Source organism: Crotalus tigris, unplaced genomic scaffold, assembly GCF_016545835.1.
Source record: "Crotalus tigris isolate CLP2741 ecotype Arizona unplaced genomic scaffold, ASM1654583v1 scf7180000018026.535452, whole genome shotgun sequence".
Taxonomy (NCBI): Eukaryota; Metazoa; Chordata; class Lepidosauria; order Squamata; family Viperidae; genus Crotalus; species Crotalus tigris.
In genome coordinates this window covers 335,340-360,480 of record NW_024096784.1, presented here as the reverse complement: position 1 = coordinate 360,480, position 25,141 = coordinate 335,340, and the positions used below count along the sequence as shown (strand labels likewise).

General features: G+C 41.8%; 1 protein-coding gene, 1 long non-coding RNA gene and 1 pseudogene across 2 annotated transcripts; all 3 read right to left on the bottom strand.

Moving 5' to 3' along the window:
- Window positions 1–10,483: 10,483 nt before the first annotated feature.
- LOC120309489 lies at window positions 10,484–12,335 on the bottom strand. Its single transcript, XR_005557093.1, has 3 exons — window positions 12,264–12,335; window positions 10,776–10,875; window positions 10,484–10,620 (listed from the first exon to the last, which is right to left on the bottom strand). It is a non-coding gene; the product is annotated as an uncharacterized LOC120309489 (long non-coding RNA).
- Window positions 12,336–13,444: 1,109 nt separating this feature from the next.
- On the bottom strand, window positions 13,445–16,215 carry LOC120309493 (annotated as a pseudogene).
- An 8,146-nt stretch (window positions 16,216–24,361) lies between these two features.
- Window positions 24,362–24,934, bottom strand: LOC120309497 (uncharacterized protein K02A2.6-like; the record flags this gene model as incomplete). Its single annotated transcript, XM_039346799.1, has 1 exon — window positions 24,362–24,934. A coding segment is annotated over one exon (573 nt), but the record flags the coding sequence as incomplete, so codon positions are not given.
- Between the last annotated feature and the right edge of the window lie 207 nt (window positions 24,935–25,141).

The window sequence follows — 25,141 nt, the reverse complement described above, 5'->3', positions numbered from 1 at the left end:
AAAAAGGTGGATAGGGTTTTTAAATCCCATGTCTTAAGAATTGCTTTATTGCGTGTCTGGAAGAAATATTATAGATTAAATTCTAGAATACCGTTGTGGGGAATTCCTGGGCATGCTATAGAGGGGATAAGGAAAGGAGTGAAAATGGATAGGATTTCTTACAAGCAATTACTTAAGTGGGAACGGAATAAGTGGCAATTAAAATCGATGGAGGAATTAACGCAAGAAAATATTATCTATTCTTGGTTTCAGTATAGGCAGTTATTAGAAAGATGGATTATAGATCAAAAAGTGGGTTTTATTATGGAAGATGTGAATTTGATGAAACAAATTAAAGATCAAAATCGAGCCCATATAAAAAGAGTTTATAATGTTTTAGTGGAATTGGATTCAGAAAAAAAATTAGTTAAGGATTGTATGGTTAAGTGGGCTCAAAATTTTGAAGAGCCGATTCCATTAGACACATGGGAGATAATTTGGGTGAGGAATGTTAAGTTTACCCAAGCTCAAAATTTGCGAGAAAATTTTTATAAAATGTTTTATAGATGGCATCTTGATCCACAAAAGATGTCTCGCATGTATCCTAATTTACAGCCCAAATGTTGGAGATGTGGTAGTTTGGATGCAACGTATTATCATATTTGGTGGTCATGTAGAAATATAAAGGCTTTTTGGATTAAGATTTGGTGGAACATTCAAAAAGTTTTTAATAGAAGGATAAAATTTACACCACAATTATTTTTGTTAGGTATTATTGAAGATTGTGATAGTAAAGAGATTATTTTAATGTTGAATTTTATTACGGTGGCAAGGTTATTGATTGGGCAATACTGGAATAAAGATTCCTTGCCTACCTTAGAGGAATGGTTTCTTAAAGTTTCTTATTTATCAGAAATGGCTAAAATTTCGGCTTATCTGAAAGACCATTCGCAAGAGAGATATAATTCTGTGTGGAAAAGATGGGTAAATTTTGTTCAGAACAAATATGGGATTAGAAAGTATTATTTAGCTTTTGAATAATTTATAGTGTAAAGTTGTTATTGTTAGATTTGCTGATTTTATTGTATTGGAGTTAAAGTGTTTTTTTAATTTTTTAGGATTTATGTATAGTTGATTGACGTTTATTAAACTTTTATGTTCTTTTTTCCTGTTTTTTTTAGCTCTGTATTCAGCTCTGGGAAGGGGGGGGAGGGTTAAGGGTGGGGATGGGGGGAGGGAAGGGGGGAGGGATTTTATTGTAAAAGTTCATAAAAATTTTAATAAATAAATAAATAAAGTTCTTGGATCACCAGGGAACTACTGAGGAAAAGAACTAATGTGGTCCCCATTTTCAAAAAAAAAAAAAAAGGGGGGGGGGAAACAGATTCAGGAAATAACAGACCAATCAGCCTGTCATCAATACCAGGGAAGATCTTGGAAAAAATAATCAAAAATAAATCTATGAACACCTAGCAGTAAACAAGGTTATAACCAGAAAACAACAGGGGTTTATCAAACACATATCATGCCAAACAAATCTTATTTAATTCTTTGATAAAGTGACCAAATTAGTTGAGCAGAAAAATATGGTGGACATAGTATACTTAGATTTTAGCAAAGCATCTGCTGAAGTAGACCACAACCTACTTCTTTGTAAGCTAGTAAAATATGGGAAAGACAGCCCCACCACCAGATGGGTTTGTAACTGACTGACAAGTTGTACCCAAAGTGTAGTCCTCAATGGAACTACAATCACATGGAGAGAAGTAAGCAATGGGGTACCCCAAGTTTCGGTTTCAGGCCCAGTACTCTTCAATGTTTTCATAAATGATCTACACAATAGAATTGAAATGGAACTCATCAAATTTGCAGATGACACTGATCTGGCAGGAATAGCCAATGCCCCAAAAGACAAGTTCAAGATCTGAAAAGATCTTGACATACTTGAACATTAGGCCCCATTCAGTAAAATGAAGTTCAATGTAGATAAAAGTAGGGTTCTACACTTACCCTAGAAAAACCATGTGCATAGGTATAGACTAGGTGAAACCTGGTCTTGGAGTCCTGTTAGAATTTATTAAAATAACAGAGTTGGAAGGGATCTTGTAGATCATCTAGTTCAATCCCCCACCCAAGTAGGAAACCCTACACCCTTTCTGAAAGATAGCAGTCCAGTCTCTTCTTGAAAGCTTCCAGTGATGAATCTCCCACAACATCTGAAGGCAAATTGTTCCATCATTTGATTGTTCTAACTGTTAGAAAATTGCTCCTTATTGCTAGTTTGAATCTCTCCTTGATCAATTTCCATCTGTTATTTCTTGTCTGACCTTCAGATGTTTTGGAAAATAGGTTGATCCCCTCCTCTCTGTGACAGCCCCTCAACTATTGGAACAATGCTATCATGTCTTCACGAGAGTAGCCATGCCCAGGTCTTGTAAACATTCTTCATATGTTTTAGCCTCCAGTCCCCTAATGATCTTTGTTGCTCTTCTCTGTACCCTTTCTAGAGTCTCAAAATATTTTTGTAGTATGGAGACCAAACCTGGTTGCAGTATTCTAGTCTTACTAAGGCTGGTCTTACTAAGGCTTTATAGAGTGGTATTAGTACCTCATGTGATCTTGATGGAATCACTCTGTTAATGCAACTTATGATTGCATTGGCTTTTTTAAGACTCCAAGATCCCTCTCACATTTAATGCTATTAAGCCTGGTTTCACCTAATCTATATGTGTACTTTTGGGTTTTCTTGCCTAACTGTAAGACTGTCAGAATCCATATTATTAAGGGGGCTCTTTCTAATTCTATTTCTTCTATTACTCTTGGTTCTGTCTTACTCCTGGAGGGGAGGGGGGAAGATGCTGCAGGCTGTCTCTTTGTTTCTCTCTATTGCTACAATGTATCCATTTTGCTGTCTCTGCATACTTACTCTTTGAACTCTCTCTCCCTTGATGTTACCTTGGGATGAGAAAGGAATGTGCCTCCAGACATCTGGCCTATCTCCCATTTCGGAAGGGAAGGTGCGAAGCTTCAACAACATTGCTACAAGTTTGGGAAAGACCGGTGTTATCAGCTCTTTCCCACAATGGACTTAACACCTGAGGATTGCCCATTCAAAATGACCAGATGAACTATTGGGGTGAGGTTTGCTGGGGAGTCTTTTAACCTATTGATCTGAGTGGAAACCCTCAGATCCTGTCTATTATGCCTGCTGTCAGTTTCTCCTAATAAAAGTTCCTTTTGGAAGAAACTGCTTCCATGAGTACTGCTTTCTTAGGATGAGGTTTTGAAGTGAGTGCTGACAAAACTTTACTTTTCTCTACATCACCGGTGTCAAACTCATGTCATGTGATGTATCATGACGTATCATTATGTTTTTTGGCCTGTGTGGAGCCGGGCGGCATAGCCTGTGCATGATGCATTTGACCTGTGGGCCACTAGTTTGACACCCCTGCTCTAGATTGAATTTCATTTTATTAGATAGAGCCCAGTGTTCAATTCTGTCAAGATCCATCCGGATCTTGAGCCTATCATCTAGGGTGTTGACTATTTGTGCCAGCTTACTATCATCTGCAAATTTTATAAGTTCTATTCCCTCATCTTAGTCGTTTATGAAGATATTGAAGAGTCTGGGCCTAAAACAGAACTTTGTGGTACCCTCACTACTTACTTCCCTCCATGTAGATGTAGTGCCATTAAGGACTACTCATTAAGTATGGTTTGTCAGTCAGTTACAAATCCATCTGATGGTGATGCTATCTATCTCACTTTTTTCTACCTTTCCAAGAAGTAAGTTGTGGTCTACTTTGTTGAATGCCTTTCTGAAGTCTAAATATATTATGTCCACAGCATATTACTGGTCTACTAATTTAGTCACTTGGTCAAAGAATAAAATCTTTATTGATCTGTTTTTAACAAACCCATGCTGGCTTCTAGCTATAACTTTATTTGTTTCTAGATGTTTGCAGATGAATTCGCAGATTGTCCTAGTGGACAATCACTTAAATATGAGCCAATACTGTGCAGCAACAGTCAAAAAAGCCAATGCAATCATACACTGCATCAATAAAGATATAGAATCAAGATCATGCAAAGTTCTAGAACCACTTTATTATGCCTTGGTAAGTCCACACTTGAAATACTGCATCCAGTTCTGGTCACTCCATTATAAAAAATTGAAAGGATACAGAGAAGATAAAAATGATTAAGGGGCTAGAGGCTAACACATATGAAGAACAGTTACACAAATTGGGTATGTCTAGTCTACTGAAAAGAAGGATTAGGGGTAACATGATAGTAATACTCCAATATTTGAGGGGCTCCTACAAAGATGAAAGGGTCAAACTATTTTCCAAAGCACCTGAATGCAAGACAAGAAGCAATGGTTGGAAACTCAACCTAGAAGTAAGAAGAAATTTCCTAACAATGAGAGCAATCAGCCAATGGAATAGCTTGCCTTCAGAGGTTGTGGGTGTTCCATCACCAAAGGCTCTCAAAAGAGATTGGATAATCATTTGTCTGAAATGGTATAGGTTTTCCTGCCTGAGCAGGGGGTTGGACTAGAAGACCTCCAGGGTCCCTTTCTACTCTATTATTCTATGGTGTATGGTCTATGAGATCAGGAGTAGGAGGAAGAAGTGTGCAGCTAACAGTTGACTAGTGGTTATCCCAGATTAGAGAGTTCCATTAGTAAAATAAAAAAAAAAATCTACCTTGCAATTGCTCAAGTGTTCCCTTCTGCTATAAGAAGAGATACTTTTCTTAAGGAGTGAAATACTTTCTCTCAAAATACTCTTATGTTGGTTTAAAATCCCCTTCTTAATGTAAATAGCAGTGGGTTAGGGTTAAAGTTACTGCTGGTTTTGTGGCTTTCTCTTAGTGTGAAAAGGCCCCTTAGGTGGAGGTTCCTCATTTTATCTCATTTGGGATAGGACTGAAGTGTCACCAGCCATGGATTTTATAGAGTCAGAGAAATAATTTCAAAGTGAAACACAAGACATTGCCCCATACTCCTAGTGACCTTACAACATAATGCCTGTCTTCACAGTATTATGTGTTAGTTATGTAAGAACCCACCCCACTTTGCATCTTAAGAAGACAGAACTCTTGGAATAATTCTTCCAACAGGAATCCTTTATTAAGAGAAAATGGTTGCAGGCGTTCTAGACAGGACTTGGGGTCCAAGCTCTCCAATTCAAGGTTTTAAGGGTTTCCCCAGTAGCCCCACCCAATCAACCCCCTCTTTCAGCGACAGTCTCAGGCATTACACTTCCACCCCCTTTTCATTACTGCCCGGCTGGATGGAGACTTCAAAGAAACTACATGAAAGGAAAACGGCCCCATTCTTATGGTTAGTTCTTTTGCAATACACACATTCAGTTCCTTAGAAGTATACTGAAGGAAGTGAGGGCCATAAAGCCCCTTTGTTCTCCCCCTTCTCTCCCTCTTATGGCAGAATCCAGAGAAGGCAGAATTGGGGTTTTCTATATTTGATAACTAAAGATGAAATATAATTGGATTCTGACATCCGGCCCCCTCAAAAATAAGAGAGATCCACCTGGAAGAAACAAAACAGATATAAAAGTTATTCAGGCTTGTTAGGGTACTCTGTGTGAAACTTCTTCAATAGCTTCGGGGCTCTGACATGACGTTTATGGACCCACTCGTTTTGTGAGGCAGGGAGGTGTTTCCAGGCAACTAGGTACTGAGTTGCTCCATGATATCTCCTAGAATCAAGGATTTCCTTTATTTCGAAGTGTTGTTCTCCCTCTACCATGATTGGGGGTGGTGGTGGGGGGATTTTTGGCCGTAACGCTGACTGATGCTCTCTTTTCAGCAAGCTGCAATGAAAAATTGGGTGTATTTGCCTGAGATTTTTTGGTAATTCTAATTCTACTGTTACTGGATTTATGATTCTTTTAATTGGAAAAGGCCCTATATATTTTGGTCCAAGTTTTTTACAGGGTTGTAGGGACTTTAGGTATTTTGTAGATAGGTACACCATTTCACCTATAATGAATGGTGTAGGCTCAATCCTTTTTTTATCGGCTTGTGCTTTGTATGCCTGCCTAGCTTCATCTAGTGCTTTTCTAACTATTGGCGAGGTGTTTTGTAGTTTTTCCATCCATTCTTTCAGTGATGGGATCATTGGTTCGTTTGGGGTTAATTCTGGCATGGGGCTGAAACTTTGACCGTTGGCTATTTGAAAAGGAGTGTAGCCTGTGCTGGAGTGGACTGCATTATTGTAGGCAACTTCTGCAAAAGGGAGTAAGTCCGTCCAATCACTCTGTTGGAAATTTAAAAAACATCTCAAATATTGCTCAAGTATTGAATGACAACGTTCCGTTTGTCCATCTGTCTGAGGGTGATGGCTAGATGTCAGTCCCTGAGTGGTCCCTAAGAGGGATAAAAATTCCTTCCAAAATGCAGACGTAAATTGCACTCCCCTATCAGAGATGATGCGTTGGGGTGCCCCGTGCAATCTGTCAATGTGCTGGATGAAAAGTTTTGCTAAGGCCTTTGCAGTGGGAATCTTTTGGCAAGGGATAAAGTGCACCTGTTTGGAAAACAAGTCCGTGACTGTCCAGATAACAGTATTCCCATTGCTTTCTGGCAATTCCACTATAAAATCCATGGCTATTTCTCTCCAGGGGGCTGAGGGATTTGCCACTGGTTGTAATAGTCCTGGCAATTTCCCTTGCAACCTCTTTGCAGATGCACATGTTGGGCAGCTGGCTATATAACTTTCTATGTCCTTTTTCATGGATGGCCACCAAAATTGCCGTTTAATTAAATGTGAAGTTTTTACAAATCCAAAATGCCCTACTGATTTTGTGTCATGGCAAAGGTGCATGATAGTGACTCTTTGAGTTGTTGGTATATATAACTTTTCCCCTACCCAAGGCAACCCGTCTCTCATTGTGCACACATTTTTGCTTTTCTGGAACCATTCATCTGTTTCCAAACTTTTTCTGAATTCAATTCCAGTTTGGCTGTCCAGTTGTGGTTTTAATTTGGCTTGGGTTCTTGTGGTTACTGGTGCTGCCAGTTCTGACTCTGCCATTATTGGTCTAGAGTCTGTGGTTTGTGCGCTATTATATTGGGGCATGCGAGTTAGTGCATCTGCCAGGAAGTTCTTTCTTCCTGGTAAATGTTTGAGCTTAAATTGGAACTGGTGAAAATGCTGGGACCAGCGGGCTTGTTTGGGATTGAGTTTCCTGGACATTTTCAGGGCTTCCAAATTTTTGTGATCAGTCCACACTTGGAAGGGGATTTTGTTGCCTTCCAGGAACTGTCACCACGTGAGTAATGCCCAACGTATCCCATAAGCCTCCTTCTCCCATACGGGCCAGCACTGTTCTGTTTCTGTGAGTTTCTTGGATGTATATGCATAGGGTTGCAATACCCCTTCATTGTTTTCTTGTAATAGAACAGCCCCCACTGCCACATCACTTGCATCTGCCTGTATTACAAAGGGCTTGTCCATGTCTGGGTGCCTTAGTACTGGTTCGGCAGAAAAAAGTCTCTTTAGTCTCTCAAACGCTGCTTGGCACTCCATTGTTCATGTTAGTGGCTGGCTAGGTTTTACTGAGGATGCTCCCTTCGTTTTTAGTAAGTTAGTGAGGGGCAAAGCTATCTGGGCAAATGAGGGGATGAATTGGCGGTAAAAGTTTGCAAAGCCCAGGAAACTATGTAGTTGCTTTCTTGTGCGGGGTGGTGCCCAATCTAATACTGCTTTGACCTTCTCTGGGTCCATTTCAATGCCCTGGGGGGATATGCGATAACCTAGGTAGTCTATCCTTTCCTGGTGGAATTCGCATTTTGAGAGTTTGGCATATAGGTGGGCGGCTCACAGCTTCTTTAAAACTGCTCTGACAAGGTTGACATGTTCCTCTTTTGTTTCAGTGAAGATAAGAATGTTGTCCAAGTAAACAAGGACCCCCTTAAACAGGTGCTCCCTTAGAACATCTTTGATTAATTGCATAAGGGCCACCTTGTAATCCAAATGGCAAGACGTTGAATTGATAGCATCCCATGGGGTAGTTAAATGCAGTCTTTCATTCGTCCCCTTCCTTAATTCTCATGCGATAGTAAGCTTCCCTTAGGTCTAGTTATGACAGTTATGCAGTCAACATCATCATACATGCAAACAAAATACAGCTACCCATTATTTTCCTGGAACATAATTATGGGCTACCATCTGGGGGAAGTATGTATTTATGTACAGTAGTAACAGGCTTAGTTCCTTGGACCATCAGGAAGAGCCAGTAGGTATAGGAATTTCTCACTATTCCGTTGGACTCTTTTATTCAGCTGAATAAGAAGGGCTAGAAAAGATAGGAGAACATTTTAGGGTTTACTAGACCCACACCTCCTTTCTTCTCCCTGCCAGTGATAGAATTGGAGTTAGAAAGGACTTCTTGCCTTGAGGATGGAGCCCATTTCTGTGGACTCTCCCCTGACAAACTTGCCCTCACATACAGTGAATATTAGTGGGTCAGTGAGACTACAAATGGCAAAACTATTAGCTCTGGAAAGAAAGTCAATTATTAATAATGTAGTTCTTTGCTCAAGAACCACAGGGAGCAGGCTGAGGTCAGCTGTATTTCTAAAAGTGCATTGAAGTCTAGAAATAATGTTGAGCTCCTGGTATTACCCCAGAAATGGTCAATTATCTTGTATAATGAGTACTGCATGTGCAGAGAGGGAAATAAGGATATCTCGGGGACAAACTGACATGTTGTTTAACAATAAAGTGTCAAGCTATGAAAATCCCTTGCTTCAGAGCTGTCACGATGCTTCTAGCTTGCCTACAGTGGGGAGGGGAAGGTTTAGTATGCACAGGTGGTTGCTATCAGTGTGAGAGCCATGGTCATTGAAGAGATGTTTTGGCAAATTGAAGTTTTCTTCTCAAAAAATGTGAGAGGGGAGGGAAGGTTTTATGCTTTTAATTAACTTTTTCCTGCCATATTGCCATAGCTGGTATTTTTTCTACTGTGCTGATATGCTATGCGTACTAAAGCTTTACATAAGAGATCACAATGTGGATTTAATTTGTTGGGCTTTTTAACTGGAACCTTGACATAAAATGAAATAAGATAAAGAATACAATAATATTCACCATATTATGGCCATATTATGATGCACATTATGGACCCAGTGTTAGATTCATATTAAATATTTCAATATTTACCTGGAACATAATTGTGGGCTTCTAGCTGAGAGAAGCATGTATTTGTAGCAACAGACATGGTTACCTGAATCATCAGAAATATTGAGTAGTTGCAGGAATTCCACACAGACTCTTTTATCCAAATGAATGAAAGTCACTAAAGGAGATGGAAAAAACATGTTGAGGTGTATTAGGTTATCCCACCTCCTTTGAACTCCATGCTGTGATAGAATTGATTTGAGAAAGAACCCTAAACATGAGGGATGAGGATAAAAGCGGAAAAGGGAAATCTAGCTGATTTCTGTGTTACATGTATCCTGCCTACGTTGTAAAAAATGCTGCATTAAAAGGCTAATAAAGAATGGATATATGTAAACTATTAGTCTTAGACTTTACTCTGGAAATTACTATTTGTCTTTTAATAATTCTTTTCAGTGAAGTCTGATTCATAGCTGAGATTTTAACATTTTATAGGATGATTTATGCTACTAGTTAAATATTTACATCCCCTTATAAATTTAGACATTGTAATAAAAGAGAAGTAGAAAGTATGTGAATGAAAGTTGAGAGGGGGGGAATTAAATGGGTTCAGGCTTGTATGGATACTGGTTATGCAAATTATGTTTTAAACTGTGTACATTGTTAGATCACACCCCTTTATTAACATAGGTATAATAGTGTCCACAATAGTATCCCTCACATGTTGGCTGTATGTGTTTGTCTGCATCAGGTCCTTTGTGACTCACCCTCTGATAATGTGGTTTTATTGTGTAGTCTATCTATTTGTTTAGATGGTATCTAAAATCAATTTCATAACATCTGTTGGTCTGTCTATTTAACAAAAAGAATGGGCCAGGAAAGGATCCTGTCTCTCTTGCGGATTTCCTATTACTACATCTTTATTTCCTTTATAAGATCCAGGCTGTGCTGATATTAAGTCACCAGACAAAGTCATTCTTATTCTAAGTTGTATCCAATGGTATTTAACTTGAGAAAAAATAATCTGAACAATTTTTTTCCTGCTCTTTTCCAAGATCTTAGTGAATAGCTTAAATTTGATTTTATACTATTTCTGCCCAAGCAACTACATTAGCTGGAAGACATTAATGGCAAAGTAATTGCTACAATAAATAATTAAATTGAAAGGGAAGAATGAGACTGTGTGAAATTATAGCATAATCTCTCTCTCTCTCCCTCTGCCCCCCCCCTCTCTTCATACCAGTAGTCACAGGAATATACTGCTCCCAGGTACTTTTTAAAGAAATTGCACAACGTCTGCAATGCTCATTTAGCTTTATTTCAAGAAATATTTGCCAAATTTTATTTCAATGCACAAATGTTTTAAAGTTTGATAGGTAGCAATTTGATTTATATAAAGAAAGATAAAGCAATAGCAGGCGGTAATCTCAGGTCATTGGCCATATCTTGCAGCTATTCATTATCGCAGATGGAGATGGCATTATTTTCCCTTTCTGCTATACAAGTGAGAAAAAATAATAAGTTGATCAAAGTTAGTTTAAAGTAAATTCTTTGCCTTGCAAAGCTTTGTGAATGCAAACAATATCAGGCAGAGAATCTCATTATGTACTGTATCTGTAGTATCTTTATTAGAGGAGAGTTTTCTTACCGTCTACAGCACCTCTGTCGCCCTGGACAGTGCCCGGGAATATTATGGCCTGGACGACAGCGGGGCCTGCATATTCCATGACACCCGTGGTGGGCATTCCCTATGAAACGAAAAAGAGGAGACAGGTAAATGATGAGTAAAGATTCCTTGATATTTAAATACATTTTTCCTTCCAAGACACTATTTCTTCTACAGAATTGCAGGATTCCTTTATCAATTTATAATTTTATTCATTTATAACATAAAAATAAAAAGCAAATAGTAAGGAACAACAATAGGGAAAGAGGAAAAAGGGAAATGTGGAAAGGAGAGGGGAAGAAACAAAAGGCGTTGACTTTCAATTCATCTGTTGCTGTAAAATAAGGCATTAAAATTGAATCTCAGCTTTTTACATTTCTGTAGTAGTATGAACTAGCCATTTCTCTATCAACAAGTCAGTCTAATCAGTACACCCCAAAATCATAGTATCATTTTTTCCACCTCAAGCAGAAAGTCCAGAAGCAGTTTCCAAGTAGAAACAAAAGTACTTATATTCTTTTCTTTTATCAAAACAGTCAGTTTAGCCATCTCTGCTAGCTCCAGCAGCTTTTGTAACCATTCATCCAAGGTGGGAATGGAAATACCTTCCAAGAATTGCAGGATTCCTAGGACTACAGCAAGTTTTCTCTGACCACAGAGATCCATTTCTGCTGATCTCCTGCAGCAGCTCAAATGAATCAACTATTAACCCAGGCTTGAAGTCTGACTCAGAGATGAATTAGCTGGTAAGCCTATATCTATTAATGTAGGAGGGAAGAAATAATCTGGTTCACATGAAGGATAGACCTTGCTGTGATATATTTCTCTCCAGTATTGCCCTGGATTCTTGCTGAGTTACAGTGGCCAGTTGCATTGTGTGTTTTGGATGAAAACCTTGAGTGAGAAGGTTTAACTTCCTTTAAACTTTAGGACCTGGTTTTCCTTTGGCTTTCTCTCTCTTCTCTTAATGTTTCTATCAGGTTCAGAGAGGGAGAGGGGGAGGGAGAGAGGGAGAGAGAGAGAGAGAGAGAGAGAGGGAGAGAGAGAGACTGGTCCAAATTCACTCAGTCAGCTTTCAGGCCCAAGGTTGGACTAGATCTCAGTATGCAGAATTGCAGTGTTTTGCTCTAATCAGTAGATCAAACTGTTTCTCCATTGTGCCTCCTTATTCAAATAGAACATATTTGGCTGAGAATTTGGTAAACCAATACTAAAGTGAAGCAAATCAACAAAAATAAGCTACAATAACAAAAATCCCAATAAAGTTCTTTCAAGAATTGTGAATCAAAAGAAAAAGCAATAGCATATTTTTCAAATGTTTGGAGGCTCATGTTGTCAATAGTCTATACTGTTCAAAGCTATTTCTGTAAAGTAAAACAAAAAGATGTTGAAGATTATCCTGCTTTCAGTGATGATCATATTTCTTTAAAAAGGAGTGAGTTACCAATCCTTTGTATTCTTGTTTCTTACCTGGTTCAGACAGGAATGCAAGGAAAAGAAATGCAAACAGCAGATAAAGGATCTTCATGCTGAGACTAGTTCTGGACCAAATCTTAATCTTGAGACAGACATGGCTCTCTATTTATGGAGTTATAATGATTGCATCATATTACCTCAGTGAACTATTGCAAAATAGTTCTTACATAAGGCAATGGTGCATCTTCCTTGTATTGAAACACTCCTGTTTGTTAGCTGTTACAAAAGCCCTTGGAAGAGCAGCAGACTTAGTTGAACATCTAATGATGATGACAATTATTATTGCATTGTTACAGTAACCAGGAGATCACAATGCTATAGCAGAGTAGTAGTTTGGCTTGCCAGGTACCAGCCCTGTTATAGGACACACTTGTGCACTTCCCAAGGTGCACCACAGGAGGGTGAGCTGGCTTTTCACCAAAAGTGGCTCTTCAAACAAGCAATGAGAAGATTCAAACTATCAGGAATCTGACTGACTGCAAAGAACACCAGCTTATCTCCCCCCTGAAGTAGTACCCACTTGCATCAAACATGTTTTTGAATTGATAGGTGAACAGAAGTTTAGGTGAATAACAGAAGCGCACTCTGTCATGCTAGGGCTTGAACCAACAGAGCTGAGACTATTTCCAGTGTCATTAAGCCACTGAACCATTACATCTCACAACAAAGAGGTATATACACGATTATGTACACACACACAACACAGAGTCATGTAGTACCATGGATATACTGCCCCAAACCCTCTTTAAAAAGTCATACAACTGCAATGCTTATTCATCCTTAATTTGCTTTTTGTTTTTTGCCAAATTCAATGCACAAATGTTTTAGAGACTGATAGACAGCAATTTATATAAAAGAAGATAAAGCAATAGCAGGTGGAGATGCCAGGTCATTGGCCAGATATCCAGGCCTGTAGATAGATATGGCATTATTTTCTTGAGTAGCAATAGAAATGAGATAAAAAATAGGTTAATCAAAGTGTGTTCCTTCTGTCCCCTAAACCAGAAAAACAATTCTTTCCTGCCCTCCTTTCTACACAAGATTTTTCTTGAAACCCTTTTCTTGTTCATGTCAATGCCTTGTAAATATCAGGCAGATTGTCCAAATCTACATCTGTAATGTCTCTATTAGGAAAGGGTTTTCTTACGTTATACAGCAGTGTTCCCTATTGCAATCTACTTCTCCAAGTGAGATGCTGTTACAAGGACATTGGGGATAACAGTTCCCTCCTTCACCAAGACACAGGCGGCCAGCATTCCCTGTAAAAAGGAAAAGGTAAATGATGAGTAAAGTTACTTTGATATTTACATACATCTCTGGTTCCAAGAAACAATAACCAATGCAGAATTCCTGTGGCTTCAGGCAGTTTCATCTGATTAGATGAATCAGTTTCTGCTGCTCACCTTGCAGCACCTCAAATAAATCACAAATCAAGCCAAGTCTCAACCCTGGCTCAGAGAAGACTTGGCTGGCATGTGTGAACTATTGAGGTAGCTGAGGGGAGATATTGCTTTGATCTCTCTCTCTAACTCTCTCTCTCTCTCTCTCTCTCTCTCTCTCTCTCTCTCTCTCTCTCCCTCCCTCCCTCCCTCCCTTCCTCCCTCCCTCCTCCCCCCCTCTCTCTCTCCCCACTATTACAATGGATTCTTGCTTGCTGGAAAATAACCTTGAGTTACAATGGCTGGCTCTAGTAGGTGTTTTGGATGGAGAAAATCTGGATGAGAATAGATAATTTTCTTTTAACTGCAGGACTTGATTTTCTTCTGGACTTTTTCCTCTTTGCTTAATGTAGAAAACATTTCCACTGTTACTGTTGCGTCCTTCGCGAAATGGCAATGACACGAGAGGCAGTTGTAGTTCTCAGGAACTTCTTTATTCAGTTCAGCATACTGGTTACAAGACGCCGACAACGCCCAAAATTCCCGGACTCTTTTATAGGCCATTCCTGGGTCAATCTGCAACTTTTGGCGCGCCAGCACCTGCGCATGCACACACATACTGGCGACAGCCAGTCTGGTCCCGGGCAGCTTGCACCTGCCCAGGACCGTTTGCAATGCCCCGAGCCTGCTTCCACAGGCTCAGGACATAACACCCCTCCCCCCCGGCTAATACTATTAATCATCCAATAATGACACATACCCATTGCGAGCGTAGTGCCATACTACCTAATGTCAGGTATTCCCTTGTTCTATCAGTCTCAGTGTTCTCTGTTAACTCTGTTTTGCCAGTAGTGTTACAAAATCCTCTAAATACTTAGGAAATCTTCTGGCTCTCTGTGATCTCCTAACCTCTGGGTACCTGTCAAGTACCCCTTGACTGAGGGGTGGTGCATACCTGTCCCCCTTGTTACACCCTGGTGATTCCCAAGGACCGTGCTCCAATGCCTGGCCTGCTTGCTTGCCCACTGGGCTCGTCAGGCCAGGGCTTCTTTCTCTGCTTGACCTGGTTGTCCTGCCTAGCTGTAGGCTCTCTGGCCCCTCTAAGTGACTGTCACTGTTGGGTGATTCTGTAGAACTTCCTAGGTCCGTCCAAGACCTGTCAGGAGGTTGTCTGTCCCCTTTTTCCCATTCTGTCCCCGGGCTTGTGGGGTTTTCAGTGCTATACCAAAACTCAGTTGTCTCCTGAATGAAGTCAGAGGTGTTGTAGTCGGGATTTGGTTCCTCGACCACCTCCCTGTGTGCTTGCCCCCTTCTAGTGACAGGGTTAGTGTCGGGCCAACTAGAGGGAATGTGTGCCAGCTCTCTTGCAGGGTGTGGTTTGTTTGGACGCTCCCGGATATCCTCCCTGACTGGAGTACTGAGTGATCCGGGTGAGTAGTGATTATGCCCCCGGGGTGATTCCCTGGCTGGAGTAGGCACTGATGCCTGAGTTCTAGTTGGGTTCCGTGAATTCCTGTTTGGAGCACTTGCGGAATTTTGGAATGAGCTGTCTGTAGCTTCCTCATTAATGATGGGCAGCAGCCCGTACTCTTCCCTTTGCCCAAAGGGGTCCCCCTCCCCCCCTGGAAAACACCCAGAAGTCTTAGTGGGAAGGCCCCATCTAGGGCGGAGCTGGTTGATGTGTCGACGCAGGACACGACCATTGTCCAGGGACACCTCATAAGACAGAGGACCTGTGACCCTGGATACAGCAGCGGGGACCCATGAATGACCAGGCCCATAATTATGAGTCCAAACCGGGGCACCCACAAGCAGTTGTCTAGGTGCCCTGGGGTGTGTGAGAGAAGAAGGCAGTCTGTCCGGATGCAACCGGTCAAGCTTGGTAGTCAGTTTGCGCCCCCAACAAAGTTCAGCTGGGCTCCTCCCCATAGAAGTGGACGGTGTAGTGCGATAAGAAAGGAGGAAGTCAGCCAACCTGTGATGCCAGTCTCTGTAGGTAATTTTCTTCAAGGCGTCCTTGGTGATGCGAACCATGCGTTCAGCCATACTGTTGGTGGACGGGTGGAAAGGTGCAGAGGTGGCATGACGAATCATGTTAGCCTGTAAGAAAGCTTAGAATTCGGAAGAAGTGAATTGAGGGCCGTTGTCAGACATGAGGACGTCTGGAAGCCCGTGTGCAGCAAAAATCCCCCTCAGTACTTGAATAGTCTTTGCAGTGGTGGTGGAAGAGACAGGTACAACCTCAAGCCATTTTGAATGGCTATCAACTAGGACCAAGAAGAATTGACTCTGAAAGGGCCCAGCGTAGTCAATGTGCACCCTAGACCATGGAGACTATGTTTCCTCCCATCTATGTACAGGAGCTTGGGGCATTTCGGGCACGAGCGTTGACAAAGGTGGCATGCGTGCACCTTAGCTTCAATGTCTCTATCTAACCCAGGCCACCACAAATGGCTGTACGCAAGCGCCTTCATGCGTACAATGCCAGGATGACCCTTGTGGAGGGAATCTAAGACCCTAGTCCTCATTGAGGTAGGAATGGCAACTCTGCTTCCCCAAAGCAGACAACCCTGGAAGGTGGACAACTCATTCCTTTTGGACCAGAAACTCTGAAACTCAGTACCAGGACAGCTCTCTGGCCATCCAGATAAAACCCACGAAAGGACACGTGAAAATGTGTGATCTGTGGCTAATTCAGCGTCCACATCCCTGGCAATTAAAGGAGACTCCGGCAAGGCCTGAATGGAGAGAAGATTGATAGTTGGTGCAGGGTCAGCTTCTATTACCGGCAGGGGTAACCTACTGAGGCCATCAGCATGGCCCATTTCCTTTCCAGGTTTGTGAAGTAAGGAGAAATCATAGGCAGACAGAAAGATAGACCATCTTAGCATTCTGGGGGAGAATATTTGGGGAGTTTGCTTACGTGTGGTAAACAGTCCCAACAAAGGCTTATGGTCAGTGAAGACCGTGAAGTGCCTGCCATATAAAAAATCATGGAATTTTTTAATTCCAGCAACAACAGCTAAAGCCTCCCTGTCTATTTGAGCATAATTACGCTCAGCAGAAGACAAGGTTCTGGAGTAATATGCAACAGGAACCTGAGTTCCATCTGATCTGAGGTGGCTTAGTACAGCTCCTACCCCATAAGGAGAAGCATCACAAGCGATGCACACAGGAAGGGATTCATTGAAATGTGCGAGTACACTGTTAGAAGTGAGTAAGACCTTGACCTCATTGAAACTTGCTTCGTGTTTTTGTGACCACTGCCACACTGCCTGTTTGTCCAATAGCCTGTGAAGAGGCTCAGCTACACTAGCCTTATGTGGAAGAAAGAAATTATAGAAATGCAGAAGGCCCAGAAAAGCCTGTAGTTTGGCCTTAGACTTCGGCCTAGGAGCACGCATAATGGCTTTCAGTTTGGATTCAGCAGGGTGAATCCCAGTAGCATCAATTTCGAATCCCAGAAAATCAGTAGAAGGCACCCCAATTTTACATTTAGTCCTTCTTAAGTTTGAGGCCCTTTTTCCTGAACCTTAGCAGAACAGCCCTTAATCTCTCAACTAAATTGTGTGTAGAGTCTCCTGCAATTAAGACATCATCAAAATAGGGGCAAACCCCCGGTATACCGCATAGTGTGTTTTCCATTACACTTTGGAAAATTTCAGGAGTGACATTTACTCCAAATTGTAACCTCTTTACCTTGAATGCTCCTCTATGGGTCACAATGGTCTGAGCTATAGCAGCATCACCACCAACAGGCAGCTGTTGATACGCCTGAGCTAGGTCAAGCTTTGCAAAAACACGCCCCCCATGAGGGAGGCCAGAATATGACTGACCACAGGAACAGGATAGGCATGTTGCTGCAATGCCTTATTCAGAGTGCATTTGTAATTAGCACAGATGCGAATATCCCCATTTGCCTTGAGAGGCGTGACAATGGGGGTTTCCCAGGGACTGGAGTCGGCAGGTTCTAGGACTCCTTGCTGAATCAATTTGTCCAACTCAGCATCAATTTTACCTTTTAAACAAAAGGGACCCTTCTTGCTTTAATTCTAATGGGAGTGACAGAGGGGTCTAACTTTAATGACACAGGGGGTCCTTTGTATGTGCTCAGCTGGGGGCTGAAAACATCTGCAAATTCTTGGCAGACTTCTTGTAGGTCGAGTGTTTGCAGACTATTGAGCCCTGTGACATGTATTCCCAGGGCCTCAAACCAATCGAGTCCTATGAGACTCGTTCGTTCACCCCCTACTACTATTAGATCTAGTGGACCTTCAAAATCCTTATACTGTATGTTAAGGTGGCCTCCCCCTTAACACACACTCTGGAGTTTTGAAAGTCTGTTAACACAATGTCAGAAGGCCTCAACTTGGCCTGAATTCCGCTGCCAGAACAAATCTTCCTAAACGTCTGCATGGAAATGATTGAAAGTGCAGACCCCGTATCCAGTTCCATAGCCAATGGAACCCCTTGTAGCTTCACCTTAAGTGACAGCTTTATCTTAATGGGCTTGTGTGTGCCTGTCCTATAGATGCTTCTTCGCGAAGCGCAAAACCCCACCCTATTTTGGCTGGGAACCCTGGTACCTTTCAGGCGCAATTCTTCCTGAGGTTGTACCTTCTGACGGCCCAGACACACAGCTGCAATGTGTCCTTGTTTTCCGCATGCCCTGCAGATAGCGGAGCGGAACTTGCAGTCAGTTCTCTTGTGGCGACCTCCACAACCGATGCACTTGGGGAGAGCTGAAGAGCTTCCTTTCTGTTTTCCTTCCTTCATGGGGTAGAGACGGTCTACTTCATTGTCAGGATCCTCCTCTGAGTTCCTTTGGACTCCTTCCTGGTGCACGGACGCAGCATCTGGAGTGCTTCAGATCGGCCGCATGTTCTTGATGGCGCCGCCCACTGCCTCTTCTGCAGTAACCTCTCTCAAGGCATCTTGGAATGATAAGTCTTCTTTGGCAAAAAGTCTTTGCTGTAATTCTCTATGCCTTAGTCCGCATACAAATCTATCTCTCAGCCGTTCTTCGAGGTCCTTGAACTCGTAGTGTTTAGCGGCTTTTCTCAGCGCAGCAATGTATTCCTTGGCTGATTCTCCGGGTCGTTGATCCTTCTGTTCGAAGGTGTGGCGTCACGTGATGACGGACATCTTGTACTGGAAGTGCTCCTTTAGTAGCTTTTTGAGATCTGCGTAGCTGACAGATTCTAGGGGTACAGGTGCTGCTATGTTCTCAGCGATTTCGAATGCGTCTTGACCGCAAACGCACAGCAGGGTGGCAGCCTTTAAACTATCTTCCCTTACTTGATTTACCTTGAGATAGTTTTCCACCCTGGCTATGTAGGACTCCCATCTCTCCGGATGTGAGATGTCGAATTCCGAAAGCCTTCCAATTTTTGCCATTTTGTAGAAAGGAAGGGTCTATCAGCCAGCCTACCCCCGATGCTCGCTGGGTTGGCGGGTAGCTGCCGAGTCAACGCCGTTCCTGCCGCTCAGGACTCACTCAGGTAAGCTTACACCTTTCTTCTGTCGATGTAAGGCATCCCACCTTCGTCGCCAGTGTTGCGTCCTTCGCAAAATGGCAATGACACGAGAGGCAGTTGTAGTTCTCAGGAACTTCTTTATTCAGTTCAGCATACTGGTTACAAGACGCCGACAATGCCCAAAACTCCCGGCCTCTTTTATAGGCCATTCCCGGGTCAATCTGCAACTTTTGGCGCGCCAGCACCCGCGCATGCGCACACGTACTGGCGACAGCCTGTCTGGTCCCAGGCAGCTTGCACCTGCCCAGGACCGTTTGCAATGCCCCAAGCCTGCTTCCACAGGCTCAGGACATAACAGTTACATTTTTCTGTTCTTGAAAAACTATACATATGAGAGCTAATTGTGACTTGCATAAAGGACCCTCAGGATATGGCAACCATCAAATATATAAATGAAATGAAATAAAACAAAAAATATGGGAAGGACCCATAATCTTTAAAAGCCAAGCTTTTCTTCAGGGAGTTTGCTTTTTACATTAAGGAAATAATAATAGATATGTGGAAAAAAGATAATTTCTCTGCTTCTAGATATTTTGCTGCAAGTCTACAGAATTCCTTATTTATTTTTTCAAATGCTAAATATGTCAAGATCAAAGATTACTGTATAGTATAGCTATCTTTCCTCTTTACTCAGATAGAATATAAATGAATAGTGAATAAATAAATAAATTGGTTTTCCAGTCCCTTCTTGATGTCCTATATTATATTGGCTCTCTAGTTTTAATTTTGAATGAAAATCAGTGACATACACATTGTCAACAGTCAATATCTCAAAAATCCTAAAAGGCATGAATGATTGAGATATTTGTAGTTAAAAGATGAAAATTTAATTCCAGAGGTTCATTCCTAAATCTTCTGCAAATTCTGGCCCTGGATTGAATAAAAGTTTCAGAAATAATGTATATTGCTTTCAAAGATAATGACTGTTTAAAACAGATTGAGTTATCCTTTCTAAATTATCAATAAATTAGCTTCTTACCTGGTTCAGAGAGGAACACAAGGAAAAAGAATGCAAAGAGCAAATAAAGAATCTTCATGTTGAGATTGCTTCTGGATCAAATCTTACTCCTGAAACAGTACACAGTTGTCTATTTATGGAGTTAGAATGATTGCATCACATTGACTCTGTGAAATGTTGCAACTATTCTTAGGAATTGTATTTACATAAATGATTATTGTATCTTCCTTCTATTGAAATATTCCTGTGGGTTTGCTTTTGCAAAAGTCCTTGGAGGAACAAGAGACTTAATTGAACGGTTAATCTGCTGTAGTTTTAAAAGTACCTAACCTCAGGGTTTCTCATGTCCAGGAGGGGTAGAGAAAAGTCCTTTCTGAATTGCTGTAGAACCTCTATCCATTCAGAAAGATAATGTGTAGCCATATTCAAAAGTGGTAGGAGGTATGGAGGTGTCACAATGCAGTTTATAAGCAAAAGATATAAATCTTGGATTTTTATTACTGACCTCGGAGACATAGTTTGATGGGCGGCTTTGCTCCTTAATGGGTGTCTGCCACACTCAAATGAAGTGCAATCCAATTATGTTTTCTTTGCAATATCCTCCCAATGATTCTCCGGATTCTGCTAACATTTTAAGAACATATAAACACAGTAATTTAAGTGGGCAATCACACTTAAATATGAATCAGAAGTGTGCATCAGCTGTCACAAAAACCAATGCAGGCATAGATTGCATTAACAAAGGGATATAATCAATATGATGTGAAGTGTTAGTACCATTTTATAATGTCTTGATAAGAAAACACTTGAAAATATTGCATCCATTTGTTTCCATGATACAAAAAAAAAAAAAATCTAGAAAGAATACAGAGAAGAGCAACAAACAAAATTAGGGGACATAAAACATATGAAGAACAGTTGCAGGAATTGGGTATGTCTAGTTTAATGAAAACAAGGAGTAGGTGTGACATGAAAGCAACGTTTCAATATCTAAGGGGCTATCGCAAAGAAGAGGGAGTCAACCTATTCTTCAAAGAACCTGAAGACAGAACAAGAACCAATGGATGGAACGTAATTGAGGAGAGAACTAACCTAGAAAGAAGAGAGATTTCATGGCAGAACAATTAATTAGAGGAACTGCTTTCCTTCAGAAGTTGTGGGTGCTCCTTCACTGGAGGTGTTTAGGAAGAGATTGGACAATCATCTGTCTGAAATGCTTGAGCACAGTTTGGACTAAAAGACCTCTAAGATCCCTTCCAATTCTGTTATACCAGGGTGTCAAACGTGCAATGTCACGTGATGTATCACAATGTATCACAACTTTTTTTCCATTGCTGGCAATGGGATGGGCGTGGTTTCGCCATGACACAACCGGTCCGTGGGCTTGCAGTTTGACACCCCTGTGTTATACGGTTGTTCTTTTTTAGAACATAGAAACAATAAACAAAATACACTAAAATAATAATTCAAATGTAAAACTCCTTTCATTAAAAAAAATATAAACCAAAAGTGAAGGAAAATCTCCCCCCTAAAAAAAATTCCTCTTACCATATATTTAAACTCATGGTAGTCAATGGTTTGCTGAAAAATGCCATAGGATATAATAAGTAACCAAATACAAAATGTAATTCTAAAATATCATGAAACCTGCACCAAAGCAGAATTTATGATTTTATCTTAACCTTTTATTATATTTCATTGTTTTTTAAAAGTATTTCCAAAAGCTATTCCTTTAACTATAGTATAAGATCACTTTTTAAATTTCTTAGAATTACAGTATTTTTCCAGCCACCCCAATGCATGATATAAGTATAATTTCTAGCAGTAAGTAAAATTATAAAGTTTTGGTTCTGCATGTAATTCATCATCACATAAACCTTGCCCCATAAATGATCTCATTTCATGAAAACGTTATTCCCCAAAAATGACAAAAGATTATAGGACCATTTAAGTAAATGAATATGATGTTCATTCTTTCCAGTACAATCTTTGTGGGGTCCAATACACTAAATACAACTTTTGGGTAATTCAACTTTAATCTCAAATCTGTCAACACCATTTGAACATTTTCAAGAATATGAAGCTTTTGATAGATTATTATTTATTTTTAAGATCATCACTACTTTTAAATGTTTGTATCGGTTTGTAGTGGTGAATAGCAATATTTTGCTTATTCATTTTCAGTTGCATGACTATCTACAAGCAAGTTGTACTTGTTGAGGATCTCAAAAATAAAAATATGTTTATTGCCCCTTTACTAATACATGCATTTCTCTGTTTTGATCACCTCATCCTGCTTCACCCTGTATGACACTAAAGAATGGAATGGAATGGAACGGAATGCAATGGAATAGAATGGAATGCAAAGGAATAGAATGGAATGGAACAGAATTTGTTGTTGTTAGTTGCGAAGGCGTGTCAGACCCATCGCGACCACATGCACAATGTAGAATAGCTTTATTGGCAAGTATGATTGGACATACAAAGAATTTGTCTCTGCTGCATAAGCTTTTGGTGTACATACAAACAAATTAATATAATCAGTGTACATACAAACAATATGGTAATATAATCATAAGATACAAATAGGATACCCATAGGAGAAGATAGTAGAAAAGATGAGGAGTGTTAAGTCCTCAGCGAAATGGCAATGACGTGAGAAGCAGTTGTAGTTCTCAGGAACCTCTTTATTTCTGTTCAGAATACTGGTGACAAGACGCCGACAATGCCCAAGTCTCCCTGCCCTTTTTATAGGCGATCCCCGGGCCAAACTGTAACATTTGGTGCGCCTGCACTTTGCGCATGCGCGCAAGTGCTGGCGACAGCCAGTCTGGTCCCGGGCAGCTTGCACTTGCCCGGGACCGTTGCAATGCCTCGAGCCTGCCTTCACAGGCTCAGGACATAACACCCCTTCCCCCCCGGCTAAGACTATAATCATACAAATAATAATATGCAACCCAATACGAGTGTGATACCCATACTAGCTTTCGTACCAGTTATCTCTTTTGCTTCTATTGTTCCCCAGTGTTCCATTTGTTTTTTCTACATGTACAGGAATACTCTCTGTTAACTCTGTTTTGCCAGTAGGGTTACAAAATCTTCTAAATACTTAGGAGATCTTTTAGCTCTCTGATTTCTGGGTACCTTCCAAGTACCCCTTGACTGAGGGGTGCTGTATGCTTGTTCCCCTTGCTTGGCCCTGGTGATTCCCAAGGACTGTGCTCCAATGCCTGGCCTGCTTGCTTGCCCACCGGGCTCGTCAGGCCAGGGCTTCTTTCTCTGTTTGACCTGATTGTCCTGCCTGGTTGCAGGCTCTCTGGCCCTCCTAAGTGACTGCCACTGTTGGGCAACTCTGTAGAACCTCCCAGGTCTGTCCTAGACCTATCAAGAGGTTGTCTTTCCTCATGTTCCCGTTCTGTAACCGGGCTTACTAGGGTTTCAGTACTGTCCCAAAACTCATTTGCCCCCTGAGTGATGCCAGAGGTCTTGTAGTCGGGATTCGGTTCCACGACCACCTCCCTATGTGCTTGCCCCCTTCTAGGAGCAGTGGCAGTGTTGGCCAACTAGACGGAATGTGTGCCAGCTCTCTTGCAGGGTGTGGGTTGTTTGGATGCTCCCGGATATCCTCCCTGACTGGAGTACTAAATGATGCTGGTGTATAGTGATTATGCCCCCGGGGTGACTCCCTGGCTGGAGTAGGCACTGGTGCCTGAGTTCTAGTTGGACTCCATGAATTCCTGTTTGGAACACTCGCGGAATTTTGGAATGAGCTGTCTGTGGTTCCCTCGTTAATGATAGGCTGCAGCCCACAACCTTCCCTCTGCCCATAGGGGTCCCCCTCCCCCCTGGAAAAGAACCAGGAGTCTCAGTGGGAAGGTCCCATCTTGTGCGTAGCTGATCGATGTGTCGTTGCAGGACACGACCGTCATCCAGGGAAACCTCGTAGGACAAAGGACCTGTGACCCTGGACACAGTGGCAGGGACCCATAAATGACCAGGCCCGTAATTACGAGTCCAAACCGGGGCACCCACTAGCAGTTGTCTAGGTGCCCTGGGGTGTGTGATTGTAGAAGGTAGTCTGTCCGGGTGCAACCGGTCAAGCTTGGTAGTCAGTTTGCGCCCCCAATGAAGTTCAGCTGGGCTCCTCCCGGTAGAAGTGGATGGTGTAGTGCGATAAGAAAGGAGGAAGTCAGCCAACCTGTGATGCCAGTCTCCATAGGTTAGTTTCTTCAAAGCATCCTTGGTGATGCAAACCATGCGTTCAGCCATACCGTTGGTGAACGGGTGGAAAGGCGCAGAGGTGGCATGACGAATCATGTTGGCCTGTAAGAAAGCTTGGAATTCAGAAGAAGTGAATTGAGGGCCATTGTCAGATACGAGGACATCAGGAAGCCCGTGTGCAGCAAAAATCCCCCTCAGTACTTGAATAGTCTTTGCAGTGGTGGTGGAAGAGACAGGTACAACCTCAAGCCATTTTGAATGGCTATCAACCAAGACCAAGAAGAATTGACCCTGAAAGGGCCCAGCGTAGTCAATGTGCACCCTAGACCATGGAGACTGTGTTTCCTCCCATCTATGTACAGGAGCTTGGGGCATTTCAGGGCATGAGCGTTGACAAAGGTGGCATGCATGCACCTTAGCTTCAATGTCTCTGTCTAACCCAGGCCACCACAAATGGCTGTGCGCAAGCGCCTTCATACGTACAATGCCAGGATGACCCTCGTGGAGGGAACCTAAGACCCTAGTCCTCATTGAGGTAGGAATGACAACTCTGCTCCCCCAAAGCAGACAACCCTGGAAAGTGGATAACTCGTTCCTTTTTGACCAGAAACTCTGAAACTCAGTGCCTGGACAGCTCTCTGGCCATCCAGATAAAACCCAAGATAGGACACGAGAAAGTGTGAGATCTGTGGCTGATTCAGCAGCCACATCCCTGGCATCTAAAGGGGACTCAGGCAAGGCTTGAATTGAGAGGATATTGATTGTTGGTGCAGGGTC